This window comes from Haemaphysalis longicornis, unplaced genomic scaffold (assembly GCF_048455015.1).
Source record: "Haemaphysalis longicornis isolate Haplotype H1 unplaced genomic scaffold, Haemaphysalis longicornis Haplotype H1 scaffold_4, whole genome shotgun sequence".
Taxonomy (NCBI): Eukaryota; Metazoa; Arthropoda; class Arachnida; order Ixodida; family Ixodidae; genus Haemaphysalis; species Haemaphysalis longicornis.
In genome coordinates, this window is record NW_027526361.1 from 96,289,704 (window position 1) to 96,305,223 (window position 15,520).

The following is a 15,520-nucleotide window of genomic DNA, read 5'->3' on the forward strand; positions in this document are numbered from 1 at the left end:
AAATATTAGGTTAAATTATTAGTTAAATAATTAGGTTAGGTTAACTAGTTAAATAATTACGTTAAATAATTAAGTTAAGTTAAATAACTAGTTAAGTAAACTTCCCTCGACCGTGGGACTGTCCTGCATACTCGCGTTTCCGCTGCCTCCATTGGACCATTTTTCCCTGGGCACCCGGCGTCACTCCCAAAATCACTTCAAGCGAGTGGGGAATTGCTGCGTCCCCCACGTGGTATTCCACTTCGGCGTATTAAAAATGGCAGTAAGGCACACCCCCGAAAATATCTGTGTTTCGGAGAACTCGTGCACAAAATGTTCTCGTACTGCCGTTGCTCCCGCACCCACCCGTCACCCGTACCATTCATATGAATGTCACGGTAGCAGGCGAAAGTTTCCGTGACTAATCTGCGGCCGTTGAAGCTCCCCTTTTCCTTTACTTTTTTTTTTTTTCATTTTCGCTACTCCCTGGCTGGTAGCAATGTGCTCGCAGCGTGGTCAGCCTCAAACCACTTTGCCCCTTTCCTTTGAAAGCCTTTTTTGTGTGCACATACGAACTTGCCACGAGCTGTCGAAAAAAAGGAAATAAATACGTGCAACGCTAACAGCAAGCTCGGGGGGCGCACTTTTGTTTATTTTGCCCGAGGCTACTGCCAAGAATAGCAGACGGGCAGCTCGCGCATGCGCAGATCGATACTGAAAATGGTCCATACAAGGACTGACAAGAGTGAAATTTGGGGATTCAAGGGGGGGTGCCCAGAAAAACTAGGGGGGGGGGGGTCTAAACACCCCCTAGGGGGGCTGTAGGGAAATCACTGGACCTGAGCAAACATTTAGCGTGTTTACCTTGGGAGGAGCGCGACGGAAGAGGAACAACATGAGAGGTGAGCGGGAAAGCGAAGGGAGGCATTTACTTGGCAGGGGCACGAATCGACTATCGTCTTTCGCCGACATTTGCAAACGAAAGGAGCAGATACGCGGCCAATTATCTCATGCTCGGGGCTGTGTCCCTCCCTCCCTCGTCGTCGTCCGCCGTCTGCACCCCCACTGCGCATGCCTGGCACCACTGATGATGATTGTGGCAGGATGCCCCTAGGGATTGGCCAACCAAACAATCCATAAGATAGCTTCGCGTTCCACCACCGTCGTCATCTTCCCGTAGGAGAACCCTTAGTAGTATGCGAGGCATTCCTCCTCTCCTCTCCGAAGCTCCTCTCCTCTCCGGGATTGCGCAGCGAATGGCAACACCTGCGGCTCCGCGCGCGATAATGCGAAGCAGCTTAGGGTTAGAGACGCGACGGTAGCCGCTGCATACTCTGATGGGGGTTCCACTGTAGCTCCGCGGTATGAATGACGCGCGCGCGTGCTCCGCTTTCCTCATTCTCCTCCCGCAACACCACGATCGAACTGAAGACTAATGGGAACTTGAGTCGACCCCATGGCTGCTTCGCATACTACTCAGGGTTACCATAAAATCGAGAGGAAAGTAATAGAAGGAAATCACTTCTACGTAAAGGTGGTTTCCGTAGATGATTTACGATTTACAAACTGCGCCCAAAACGAAATCAAGGGGGAGAATCATTTAAGAAATCCACCGCGCACATGCTCAAGCCCTTCGCATGTTAAAGTGCACAAATGGCTCAACACTGGGTTTCCCCGATTTGGCTGCACTTTGTGCACTAGTTCACAAAAGTGTCGTTCAAGTGCAGCGCCAGTTTTTTTAGTGCGAGTGCAGCCGTACACTAGCGCTTTCCGCGCAGCGGCCGAATCGAGGGCAAAGGTGCACAAAGGTCGTCTGCTGCGGTCCGTGTTTGCGCGCTCGCGTTCTTTTTTTTTTTTTTTTTTCGAAATGGCGTCACCCGCACTCACCTTGTGTTTCGTACACAAATGCACTAGCTTGTTGGGCGTGACGACCATTCTCGTCTCAAACGGAAAACGCTGTCGTTTCTACTCCGTTTACTGATACAAGTATCGTGCTGGAGCCGTCTGCTACTATGCGCACCAAAAAAAAACAACAAGCACGCTGTACCTTGCACGAGACGAACTCGCACAGAGGCTAGTGCAGAAGTGTAGAACTCGTGCAGTACAGCGTCAAATCGAGGGCCGAAGTGCAGGTGGCGCTAGCTGCACTGGCAAATCGAGTGCGAGTGTGCTGCACCGCTCAACTGGTGCAGAAAGTGTAGCCAAATCGAGGAAACCAACTATTGTGCAGTTTTTTTTCTTTTGTATAAATGTTTCTGCGCGTATTTGGAACGCATTGTGCATGAAGAGTTTTGTCCCAGCTGTCTCTGTCGCGAAACCTTTTTCGAAACCTTGAGATCTGACCCTAGATACTACAGGTCAAATATGCCAAATTGTGCCTTTCAGCCCATCCCCGTCTTACTGTCGAAGCAGGTTGCACCGAAACACACTCCACACCCCGCTCGTTCCGGAGCAGAGAACGCGAAGCGAAGGTCTTGGGCCGTTACCTAGGCTCGACACTATCACACCGTAGCTGCAACTATACAAAGAAACATCCACCGGGCAGCATGTGAACATGCAAGTGTAATGTTTCGCGAATCTGGCATTCGGCTTCGGCTGCTGTTACATGCCAGAAATTGCCCTATAGCATGGTGCGTGGGAATGAGAACAAAAGTATACGGACCACCGTGGCATCTCACTGTTATCCTCCCATTGTCGTATTATGTGTGCGCTGCGAAGATGAATCTCACTGCCGTCAGCTTTCGTCTCAGCCTGCTGTCATAATATTCCGACTACCCGCGCAGGAAAGGAAAACAGAGCAGTCCCGAAATAGCTCAAAGCGTTAGAGAAAAAATACTCTTATAAAACAGCGTCGAATACCCCTGCACGCAGAAAGAATTAGCAACACACACACACAAAATGGTCTTCCGACTTCTCGCTCGGGCGTTCCCTCGGCGCCAGAGCTGGGGAAGCTACTCGAGGAAAAAAGTGCACTTCTCGGGCACGTTCATGGGCGAATCCGGGGGGCACTGGAACGCTTTGGCGAAGGCGCTCGAATGCTTCACCAGCACGTTGCACTCGTCATCGTTCGATTCTTCTCCCTTCGTGCAGAACGTGTAGCAAAAGGTCATGAAGAATATCTGGTCGTCCGAGTAGGCCTCCAAGTTTCGCAGTCTCACGTCTTGCGCGCCCTTGAAACTAACATCCGTGGCGACCGCGAACTTGTACGCCGCGAAGGATACTTCCAGGGCCGGGATGGCTGGAATTATGTCCGGCGTGTAATTGCCACCCAGGGTGAGCTTTAAGTCGCAGTTCAGCCGCTGACTGTATTCCGTGGTCTGCACAAGCTGCCACCAGCGGCCGTGCGCTCCCCTGTGGTCGATGCTCTGTCCCTGATGGTCGAAGCTTCGGCACATCTCCCGCGCAATCCTGTAGCCCGCCGCGGCGTAGTTTATGGCCAGCGTCGCGTTCAGGTAGTACAGCGGCGGTTCGAGTCCCACCAGTGCCACGTCGACTGCGTTCAGTAGATAGTTGTAAGTGTACGGTTCGTGGCGGAAGCTCATACGCTTGCTGTACACGTCTCTAAAGTGTTGGTGGTGCTGCAGCTTCTGGTAAAGCTCCGAATACTGTTTCCAGGTGTCCATGAAGTTGGTGCCGTTAATTGGCGTAAAGTTCCTGTAAAGTTCTTCGAGGCCTCTGGGCAAGAAAAACTCCTCGGCTGGCAGAATGCCAACCGTCATGGCGTCTAATTTGCTTCTGGCCTGGTCAAGAACCTCGGTGTCAATCCAGCTTGCTGTCCTAAGCAACGACTTAAGCACGTGCTTGCTGCGATTGACGAAGGTCGAAATATTTTGGCGGATTTCCGGCGTTTTGTAGCGGCGCCCAAGGTGCTGGAGGGAACTGAGCAGCCCGAGACGCGAATCTACGAATTCGAGGCAGGCTATCTTCTTTCCCTCCTCGGCGGCGTCGCCGAACATGAGCTTGGGCTTTCCCGCCGCCGCCCACAAATGGGACTGGATAAACATCCAGGCAAGGCCGATGAAGAGACGGACGTGCGAGTGCTGGAGGAACAGCCTCTTGATGCTATCCAGTATCTTGCTGTCTTCGAACGCGATCCTGCTTTCTTCTTCGAACATGTCCCGTCGATCGAGCGCCTCATTGAAAAAGGTTCTCCAGGCATCGGGAGAGACGGATGTTCTGGCGGATAGCCCTCTAAATTCGAACCACGTCTGGTTGCCCCGCCTGCGAAGTGCGCCGTAGATGTCGGTCGTGAAGTCCTTCTCGAGTTGCTGCAGCTCTTCGGGGGTTGCGCCTTTTAGATCCGTTTTCAGCTCTTTCAGGTGATCCACGATGTGGTCATGATACTCCGACACGCTCATGGGTCTCGCCAGGTGACTTCTCCACGCAGCGTCGAGTCGACCCCACCTGACAAACGAAACCGCTCCACCGCTGAGTGTGTTGTTGTAGGCGATCTCCACACGGAACAGGAAGTTGACGTCCCACCTGACGGCCATTACCAGCATAACAGCGAGCGGATGTAAGTTGTCGTCGTTGGGCGGTATTCCTTCGGGCCAGACCAGGTTCAAGGATTCATTCATAAATGTCTTTAACGAGCGGATGTTGTCGGCGCTTCTGCTCTCCCGGATGAGGCACTTGTGGTAGAACTTGCTTGCCAGTCTGTGCAGCCACAGGTCGCTATCCAGCTCGGCGATCGAGTTTTTCAAAGCCAGCCACTTGCCGCGGTCAAGAACGGACTTGTGGGCGGCGCTCTCCCGCCAGCGGCCGCAGACGAACGCGCTGAAGTTCACGCACGGATTCACGGTGGAATCCAGTGCGGTGGAGAGGGCGTTGGCGTGGCTGACGCAGTCGTCCGTGTTGCAGTAGTCGATAGTGAAGGCCTTGCGGAAGAGCAGGAGGTAAATGGCGACGAACGACACCAGCGTCGCCACCAGGACCACGATGGATATCACGAGCAGGCGCTCCCGCTTCGGAGCCTCCCTCCCTGCGCCCTCCTGCTGTGCCCGAGATCTTGTCGAGTGGGCGTCGTCTGTGTCCTGAAGAAAAGGACGCACAAATGTACCCTCCAGACCAGGCTGCAAACGCGCCTTCGCACCCGGCATGAACATTGCACAGTAAGAGGCTGGGGGTTCCGCTAGGTACTATCTTGATCACAGTTGGGGTGAACACGGGAGCGCGTGTCATTACGTTCGGGGGAGCCGCCTGTCGGCGTTCCGGGTAACTTCGCACGCGCATCACATAGCCTTGTTGCAAACGAACTGCGCATGCGTGATCAAGATAGTACGCATTCGCGTCTTCAAGGAGCACAGACAACGGATGCTCGCGGACTGTTTCCTTAACTGCTGGCCTACATCGAGAAAACAGCCCGGTAACGGCCGCAAATCGAACTGGCTGCCTTGTATTCACTGTAGCGCTGCGCTTAAAATTATTAAGCCGTTGGATCCGTGGGGGGAGTCCCAGAAAGCGTTTCGTGCCATTGCTAAAGCCTGTTCGCTGCGCGGAAGTCACTCTTCTTTACATTTTAAAATATTCTAGGGTCAAATTTGACTCCGTCATAGCTTTTCGGAGACGAAGCAATGTTCACCAGTATTTCGAGCAGCTAAAGGCGAGCGATGGGTGTTAGTTCATCGCTATTATACTTGTTTCCGTTGGATTACAGTTGGCTGAAGCCTCAACTCGCAATTATGTAACTGCAATGGATGTGCACGCCGAATCTCATTGGCATGGCACGCGTTCTTGGGCCAGGGAAAAATTTCCATACTGCAAAGCGAGGACCGGCATCAAATCATCCCGAGTTCCATACTATCTCCTGGAGGGAAATCTGGCGCTAATGTCGACGCGAGCCGCGCTTCAACAAGCGTGCCAGCGTGTACCGTAGAGCATGGAGTTTGACACTATAGCATATACTAGAGGGAAATCTGTCGCTGCAGTAGCGTGCCTTTTTTTTTTCCTCCATGCGTGCCGTCGTGGACGCCGCCATAGCAGCGAGCGGCGTTCCTTGCCTGCTTGACTTGGCTAGCCACATGGCTTCTTTTTGCTCTTGAAGCCGAAATCAACGACAATTGAAAAAAAATGTTTTTCTTGTTCGTCCAGCGTAAAGCTTCTAAATAATCCTTCACAAATACATATTTTAGGAACTCTATTTTTATAATAATCCACCACATTTAAACAACCTTTTACAGCAAAAGTGTTGCTTTTGGAAGCCGCAGGCGACTTTTCAACCTGTTCACGCCTTCCCGGTACATGACGTAACGCTCGCTGAAGCTCGGCTCGCGTACGCCTCGAGCGCGGCCTGTATCCCCCTAGCGGCCCGTTTCGAAAGCAGGCGCGGGAGTCCGCGCCCCGCTCCCCAGTGCCGCCGCTGCTTTTGCGACGACTGAGATTTACCGTTTGTGGGCGTTTGAAATTCTTGTTCGTGTGGAGCAGTCGCTCTGTTCGCAAATGGGGTGTGTTTACGAGAAAGTAATTGTTTCCGACGCGATCTTAGTGTTGTATTTTCGGTGTGTATAAGCGCCAGGTGTGTGCCACAGGCCAGCGTCGCGGAACCCGAGTATGATGGAGCCGATTGTAGTTACACTGACCTGAATTCAATAGCCGTGTCTCCGTAACCACCGGTTCCTCAGATGTTCATGCTACGGCTATACACTACGATTTAAATCGGTTTTGTGCGCTTACATAATCAGCGGAGTACTCATACCTGACAGCACACCTGTTACGTTTGCCAATATTATACCTCAGATATTGATCACCACCACCTACAAGCCAGTCTGTGTTAATTTCGGGAATATTCAACAAAAGTACGATGGATAATGCATAATTATACTCGGGGATCAGCACACGACAGAGTCTCCTTGTCGTGAGGTGCGCGCCCGCAGACCTTCATTTGCTACATATATCCTCTGCGAGCAGCGCGGAGACGGGCTTACAATATAATCCGCGTCTGCGACTAAATGCTTCTTCGAAATATCGTCATGATATGGCACAGGGAGCCTGCAGAATAAACCAGAAACTGAAATCAGAGGGCCTTATCACATACCACACTCTTCCAACGACACATTTCATCGCTTGTTGAACAGCCTACCCTGTATACTTCCAAAACTGCGTCCGCCGTACGATCAGCTCTTCGTTGAAGTAGAAAACAAAAGGAAAGTGAACGGGAGATTTATGTGTGGGATTACTAAAACGTTCATTACTTGATTCCGCTCCGCATTTGTACACGGCGTCCCCCTCCCCGCCCCCTCACCGATTTCTCGCGAAATAGCAGTGCATTTCGCGTATAGTTGGTTTAGTGAAACCTACCTGGCTTAAGTTTAGACGAATGTCTTTAGCATGCCAGAAGCTGCACTGTTTTTTTTTTTCATTTCCGTTAGAGCTATTATGTTTCTAAATTCCGCATTGGCACAGCATTTATTTTTCTGTGGCTTCATTTCTTTGGTTTTTGCTATATGTCGTTTGTGGGCACATGTTTAACGACGCACAGGCTTGGAATATACTTTACATTTTTGTATGGTTTATATTCTTATAAAAGGCATAAATTATTGTCCGGGATTGGGTAATCACATCAGCGAAACTTATTTTGCTGCGGCGTATATATGCGAAACGAAACCGCGTTCGTTTTCCACGCTGCAAAATGAAGCCAACCTCTCATTGTGCCAGTATCAGGTCTAAACGAGGCGTCAGTAGAATTCATTTGTGCCTGATGTTTTGGAGGTGACATGGGTGATATGTTGCTGCCGTCGCCGACTCACGGAAGAGCGGCGACGAAGTGCGGAGAACCGCGTCCCCGGGTAGCTCTTGCAGGCGATCGTATACTCTACCAGAGTCCTTCAATGCTTTACTGGTCACGAAACTGCTCCCTAACTCAATGGGAGAGCTTCATATGCTGCGTTTGGACGCCGCGCGGTGGCGCCACCCTCTCACTGAGGTCACTCCTCGAGCGGCGTTGCGCTGGCTAGAACGGCGGAGCCGCGGCGAGTTGTGTTTGTTTTGTGCGGGAAAAAAATGTAATGTGAATATCGCGCTCTCGTGATGCGACTAAATTAGTGCAACGACGATGCCGAACATGTGTTGCGTCCCGGGATGTCGTTCCTTGTACAACGATACCACAGAAAATGTTTCCTTGTTCTGTTGACCGAGCGACGGGCAGCTGCGTCAGAATTGGAGGCGCGCCATACCAAGGCAAGCAACGGGAGATTTCAGCTTCGATTATAAGTGTGCGACAGTGTGTGGAAATGCTCTGTGTGTGAAAATGGAAAAAGCAATGTACTATTTTGAGAGCATCGTGGACCTAGAATGGTACAAGGCTAACTTAAAGCCGGATTTTTGTCATATCGTCAGGTTGTAGCGGTGCTTCGTTACCTGTTTGCAAACTTGTATTACGTTGCGCTCAGGCTCGCGTGTAAAAGAGCTTTGGGACGTTCTTGTGCTTTTACTTTTCATATTTCCGCGAATTATCCCTTAGGGTTCGTTTTCTTTGTTTTGTAACCGCGCGTGGCCGATTCCGGTTTCTTATGTGGCGTTTCAACCGGAGCGCCCATTTGCTCTGTTTGTCGTACGTCCCGTCGGGAAATATTGCTTGACATGGAAAGGACGCGACCTTTTCGCCAACTTGATTTTTTGCTTCTTCGACAATGTTCTCGATCTTATTTCCATGGATCTGAAATTAATAACGTTCCGAGAGTAATGCATGCATAGCAAACGCCGCGCAACTCACTTTATCAACGTTCATCTGTGCACGTCACACTGCGGACTGCTTCTTCGACGTTTGTGTTTCATTCTAGTCTTTTGTAGTGCAGGAGATCACTAGCTGGCTGCGTTCAGAAAAGCTTTGCTTCGTTCTTGGCTACGCGGAAACATTCTGTTTCCTCCATGTGCTGCACATCGCAGCGCGAAAAAATAAATTTTTGTACGCTGGACCACGCTCTTTTGTCTCCCTTCGTAACAATTTTTTTGTTGCGTGTGATAAAATCAGTTTTATTGTTCTTTTTTCGCTTCCTGTTTTTGCAAGTATTGCAAAGCGTGGATGCAGAAAGACACATGGTGCAACATATATCTCTTCGTGTTTTTATCCTTCGTGTTTCTTCAGCGTTTTTTGATGTTCTCAAGTATGTACCCACTCATCGAAACGACAATACCATTGGGCTGCCTCTTTTAGCGTTCTGTGCATTCCAGAGCAATCAACGGATTCATTAAGTGTAGTCTGAACGACGCGTACTTGGTTTCTTTCAGTTTTTTTTTTATTGTATTATCGATAGGCCCGCAGCAGTCCATGACTACACAGCTACCGTATATGTGTTAATTACAACTTTGCTTTAAGAAAAGAAGCAAAATAGATTTTAAAATCCGTAAACACGACGGTGCAGCGCTTGTGCCAGAGCACACAGAAGCCGTTGCCGTTCGCGGCCGAAGTCTACGGTAATTTACTTCGAAAAATAAAACCCAATTGAAGACAAGTGATATACACAATGACTGGACTATTCATCGCTAACTACTACAAAAAAACACTTAATCAGCGCGCAGACACCAAAAGCAGCAAGCGTTTGCACGCCAAGAGCTGGCCAATACGCCGCACGCGCGGCGGCTGGATGACCTTCGTGCGGCGGTGGCGCCTCTAGTGGCGCGCGCGGTCCCTATATTGCCACGAACCATGTACGGGTTTGTTTATTTATTGTTTGTTTTTAATGCCCGGCCGCGCCCGGCTCTGTTATCTGTGTCCCATGCGAAGCGCGTGTTCCATCCTTTATTTTCATGCCGCACGGGCTATCTCATTCAGATAAGCAGAGTGTTTCGCCCTAACGCCGCTAGCCCAGAATAATCTTCTGTGATCTACAATGTTCTGGATGCGAATCGACGGTTCCAGAAACTCTCGCGCCGAAAGATAAAAGCCAGGCGCCGGGGCATTCGATCACGATCGCCGACGCGCGTACGTCACTTTGTTGACCGCTGCTTCGCCGCCTCTGTATTCTTTTCAGTTGTTAGGGGAGCACAAGTTCGCTCCAATAAACTTGTTTCTTTTCCAAACAACTGCGTCGTCCTTGGCTTCGTGACAATATGAAACTAGAGCCACTAGTAGCTTATTTAGTGGCTCTATATGAAACGAGCGCCGAAGTTTCGTGACCAGTAAAGCATTGAAGGACTCTGACTCCACGAAGACGCAGCTGCTTTTTAAGTGACCTAAACGTACTCTTTGCCTATAGTCGTCACCGTAACAAGTTTTTTTAGGGCGCGGAAAGGCGAAAAGAAGCGAAATAGAACCAAAACGCTGCACGAACCCCTATCAGTCACGCAGCGCAAATCCCGTCAACGCCGCGGAGAAGCGGCGGCAGGAGGCGCAGCGATCGCGAAGCTCGAGGCGTATAGACCGTGGCGCCAGATTTCCCTCTAGCATATCTTAGTATGAAACTATGCCGTGGTGACGCGTTTCATTTTAAGTGCGAATGCACTTTATAAGCGACCCCAAACCATCCACCGCCGGCGGCGTTGGCGTCCGCAGTGCTCCTCTATATTTGAAAAAGAAACAGCATCCGGCGCCAGGTTTCGATCCGAGGACTTTGCGGCCGCAGCGCGACGCTCTACCGACCAAGCCACGGACGCGACGGTGATATCAGTGTTAGACGCGCCTTATATCTTTAACGCATTCAAACTACGCCGTCAGCGGCGTGCGTTGGCGACTCAGCGGCGTAATAGCGGCTTGATAACTGCGTGGTGTACACGTGATACTACAAACCCGATGGAAGAGATGGAAGAGAAGGCGGCGAGGCGGTGGGCTGCGGGGGCCGAGCGCAAGCGCCGCAAGCGGGCCGACAACCGTGCATTCGCACTTTCACATTCTCCCCTTCGGGGAAATGCGGGGGAATTTTGTGAACGCCTGACGGATATGAAACAAGCGCGCTTGCATGACCCGACCTTGTTTTTACTTGGCAGGGCACGCCCACCATCTTTAAAAAATGTGCGAGCGTAAACCGTAATTATGGTTAGGTGTTCTATAAATAAAGAAGTACAGCTAAAAGAATATTTTTGTCATTTTGAAAAGCTTATGCAACGTGAGCAAGAAAAACAAAATGTTGCTCCTGATGTTGTCGCCAGGGGCCAGAAGAAGGCACGTTGCAAGCCAGGTCAAGTATACGGGAGGAACGCTTCAAGCTGCTATAGCCTTGAGGAAGTTTCTCCCATGACTCCACGCGACATTTCAGCGAGATTTCCGTCTGTATAAGAACGGCACCGGAAGTTGCCGCTGTGCCTTATCACCGTAGCCGGATGTTTCTCCGCACGGCGCAAGTAGGGCGTTACTGGGAATATTTTGAACGTGGCGTGAGCCGTTCCCGTGATTTTTTGGACTTAATATGCTTACACACGACTCCAGTGACGACAAACAAACTGCGTGAGACAAGGCAGACGATATCACGCATTCACAGCAAACCCCTTTCAAAACGCGCGCGCACTGACGTCACGGGTCCGGCGCTTTGGCGGAGTGATACACTATATGAGGTGGTGCCGTTCTTGAGTTGTAACCGAGTATATGAAGCTCTATACAAGGAAGTAAGCCGACCGCCAGGGGAAGAATTCAGGGGAGTACGAAAGAGGTCTAGCTAGAGCCGTAGGTGCAGGTTTAAAAGGTGGTGTTCGAAATTCTGAATTTCATCCCGCGATGAGACGTGCCGTAGTGCTGAAGTCAAAATAAAGTGCTCATAAATCTCACACACGGTCGTCCTTTTCTTTCTTGCGTATATATGAAAGATAGCCGCCACCATCACGGGGAATAAAATCCGCGGCCGAAACGCAGAAATTGGTGCTTTTTCTTACGCAGCTAAGGGTAACGAAAGACTTATTTGGTTAGCCTCGATGTAATGCAGTGACGAATTCACTATACTCGGTTACAACTCAAGAACGGCACCACCTCATGTAGTGTATCCCTCCGCCAATGCGCTGGACCAGCATATTAAGTCCAAACATCACGGGAACGACTCACGCCATGTTCAAAATGTCCCCAGTAACGCCCTACTTGCGCCTCGCGGAGAAACATCCGGCTACCGTGATAAGGCACAGCGGCAACTTCCGGTGCCGTTCTTAAGTTGTCACCGAGTTTAGCTGAGTTTTTCTCGGCGCTATGGATATATGAGTGCGTCTCCAACGTCTTTGCACGTAAACAGTGCTGACAAACGCGCTGCTTTGTGCCACTGCAACAACAGAGTTTTAGCAGTCCCGTCTGTTCCGTCGTCTACGTAGTTAACCGTGTGGACCGGGACCCGTCTGGGCACTTGCGCATTCGACGCGGTAGGGGGATTTGTTCCGCGGGCAGGCTCTCGCAATGCTCGTGCATTCGTCACGGTGAGGTGCCCCTCCTCGCCCTTCCCCCTCGCCCTTTCGCGCGCGCAGGCGCAGTCGGGTTCCGGTAATCACGGTAACTACGTAAATAGGCAGTTTTAGCATATCGTTACCGTGTTTGCGTTACCGTTTACCGTGTTACCGGAAGCGCTGGCGACGGTGAAGCCTGTGCAGGTAGTTACCGTTCGCGGTAACTCTCGCGCTGCGCAGTCTACTCCCGCAAACACGGTAAACGGTAACGTAAACACGGTAACGATATACTAAAACTGCCTAATGACGGAACAGACGGATTGCTAAAACTGTCTAATACCTAGTCCACGCGTTATAGAGCTTCCAGAGGACCAAGAAAACGATTCGCGGCAAGCGTATATATATCCGCCAGCAATTTTTAGCAGGTGCTATTACCGATATCTGCACCCCTGTGGTCCTAAATAGGGATGCTATGCGCGGGTGCGAATGCGCATAGTGAGGCTTCTGCCCGCCATCGACGACGTCAAAACGACTTCAACATAACTGACAGCGTGACCACGATTCCGCGAACTCCATTCGTGCATACATGTCCTATCAACTTGGCGAAAGAAGAAAGGAAGCAACGTTACCCCGGTAATGCTCCTCCTTTTTGGCTTCATTTCTCTTGATTCGCTGGGTGACGAGGCCTTTTTGTGCGAGATGTACATGGATTGTCGCCTGCAGGCCTTTTCCGTGACATGGAAGCAAGAACGAGAAAAAAGCAAACACGCCGTTACCTTGCGCATTCTCGCAATACTCGTGTAGAGTTCGAAAGCAGCATCCCCTGACGGAAACCCCGTCGCTTTATACTAAATGCGGCCAAAATGCCACAAGCGCCGCTCACGCGCCGTAGAGCAACATTTAAAGGAACCATGAAGATAAAACACAAGTTTGGTTCATTCAAAAGATTGTCTCGTTAGAACCATACTGACACCGCTTTAAACGCAAACGTCGCTCAGATAAGCTGTACAATTAGGAAAAAATGGAAAGACCATGCGACCCACTCGCTCATTTCCCGCAACAGAACCTATGATGTCATGCCAGCTAGCTCTGCGATTGGCGAAGGCCGGCAAAATCAAACGCAAATTAGGCAGACTCTGGCAGAGCTTATAAGCTTGCCGAACGGGCTATTTGCGCTTACATTTAGGCCACACTCTTTTTAAAGCAGTAAGAATGGTGGGACAAACAGTGGAAGTTACGAAAGCACACGTAAACATAGAAGTACCGATGCGTACTGCTTTTGGTGCTGCGCGAACTATGCTTGGTTTAGCTGCACAGGACTGCGGGGCTTTGGGTATATTTTTAGACGACACTTGCCGATTGACGCAAGCAACGGTGTATTACGTGATTACCCGCCGCGGTGGCTCAGTGGCTATAGGCGTTGCGCTGCTCACGAGGTCGCGGGTTCGATTCCCGGCCGCGGCGGCCACTTTTCTGATGGAGGCGAAAGGCAAAAACGCCCGTATGTACGAGATTTCGGCGGACGTTAAAGATCCCCAGGCGGTCAAAATTAATCCGGAGCCCTCCACTACGGCGCGCCTCATCGCCTGCGTTGCGTCGGCGCGTTAAACCCTAAAATCAATCAATCATTCTAGACTATATATTTGTCGAGCGAGCACTCTGTTTCACGAAACGATTATTTTCTCCCCGAACAAAAACGAGCCAGCTTCAAATATGGTCAAAAACAAACCAGAGGCAGAAAACGACTTGCCACAGTATGGTGGCGCCATCTAGGTTCACTAACGGTGAACAAAACTTTCCAAGCGGCTGTAGAGCGGTCGGCTCGTGGCTCCTTTAAGTGCGAAACACATGTGCGGGCAAGGACGCGGCGGTTTCTGCGCGCGTTTTCCTCTCCGGAAACCGATTTGGCAGCCGTCGGGAACACGCGTGGAGGCTGCCGGACCGCGGTTTCGGAGAGGGAAAAACTTTACAAGTCGAGAGAAGCGCGGCAAAAGGGCGTCAAAACTTGCGCTAAAATTGTGTGCAACCTTCGCTGAAAGTGCGTACAATCATCGATCGTCAAACCTCCAAAGACCCAAACCGCAAAACGAAGAACAAACCCACGCGACCATTTATCACGCACTACTAAACGAGTCTGCGAATGATCTAACCGATACGTGGTTTATGAGAGAAAGGTACACTATCGTACTCTTTCTTCATCATCGATGCATGTATTGTCTTATCTAGAACCGTTCGTTTTTCGCGATTTTCAAGTAATCGTCTCGACACAATGGAAGCCCTGTTTCACGCATGCGCCGTGTGTCCAAAGAAGCAGCCCAAAATTATTTGGTGTCGACAGCATTTTAAATTTGTCTGTGCCTATCTGCAATTAAAAAAATTGGCCGCGTATCTGCTCCTTTCGTTGCAAATGTCGACAAAAGACGATAGTCTTCGTCGACATTTGCCAAGTAAATGCCTCCCTTCGCTTTCACGCTAACCTCTCATGTTGTTCCTAGCTCTTGCGTCGAGCTCCTCGCAAGGGAAACACGCTAAAGGTTTGTTCGAGCCTATTTAAATTTACCGCGTTCCACTGCTCCAGGCCGGGTGCCTCGATGACAGCGCTGCCGTACGGTGGAGACGCGCGTGAATTGAGGCGCCCTACTTCAATGTTTATAGTACCGCGTTTCCCTAGTCCACGTGCGTTCCAAGCAGAACGTGGAAACCTACCTAGTGGAACCTTTCGTAACTGTTGCCACTTGATTTCTTAAAATGCCGCCAGAAGCTATATGGCGCGGGCGGTAGTAGGCGACGACGGCTGAGTGAATTTTTTTTTTCTGCAGTTTATGAAGTATTTAAATTCGCAAAAGTCAAGCATGTATGATTTTTTATAAGGGAACGCTGCATATATCACTCCTGTATTAATTTGTTCTCTTATATTTGCGTAATGTCTTGTTGTTCTTCAACAATGTTGACAAGTATGAACATTACACCGGACTTAGAAGGGTAGATTGCGCAGACATAGTTTTACTTTGGCCGGGTGGCTGAATCGAGTCACAGACAGACCAAAATTTCTTTAAAAACTTCACGTACACGCCGCTCCACCGACCGATCCCACAGCACCTGCACTGCGGCCACCGCACCTCAGCGAGCAGACAGGCCACGACCGGCTTGAGGTCCTCGTTGCGGAGCGCACTCTGGCGACGTTCCGGAGAAGCGCATTGAGCGGCGAACAAGATCTGGTCGCGCCGTCGCGCGCAGTGTGTATTCTTAC

At 50.5% G+C, this 15,520-nt stretch overlaps 1 protein-coding gene across 1 annotated transcript; it reads right to left on the reverse strand.

Annotated features, from left to right (window-relative positions):
- Positions 1-2,868: 2,868 nt before the first annotated feature.
- Positions 2,869-13,629, reverse strand: LOC144179126 (neprilysin-1-like). Its single transcript, XM_077707355.1, has 2 exons — positions 12,900-13,629; positions 2,869-5,012 (listed from the first exon to the last, which is right to left on the reverse strand). Exons 1-2 carry the CDS (start codon positions 13,053-13,055, stop codon positions 2,931-2,933), a joined length of 2,238 nt encoding a protein of 745 aa, XP_077563481.1. The 5' UTR covers positions 13,056-13,629; the 3' UTR covers positions 2,869-2,930.
- Between the last annotated feature and the right edge of the window lie 1,891 nt (positions 13,630-15,520).

Coding starts and splice junctions, on each gene's coding strand:
- LOC144179126 (XM_077707355.1), bottom strand. CDS start 13,055: ATGCGCAAGGTAACGGCGTGTTTGCTTTTTTCTCGTTCTTGCTTCCAT. Junction 5,013..12,899: donor AAAGGAGGAGCATTACCGGG/GTAACGTTGCTT, acceptor CCTTTTCTTCAG/GACACAGACGACGCCCACTC.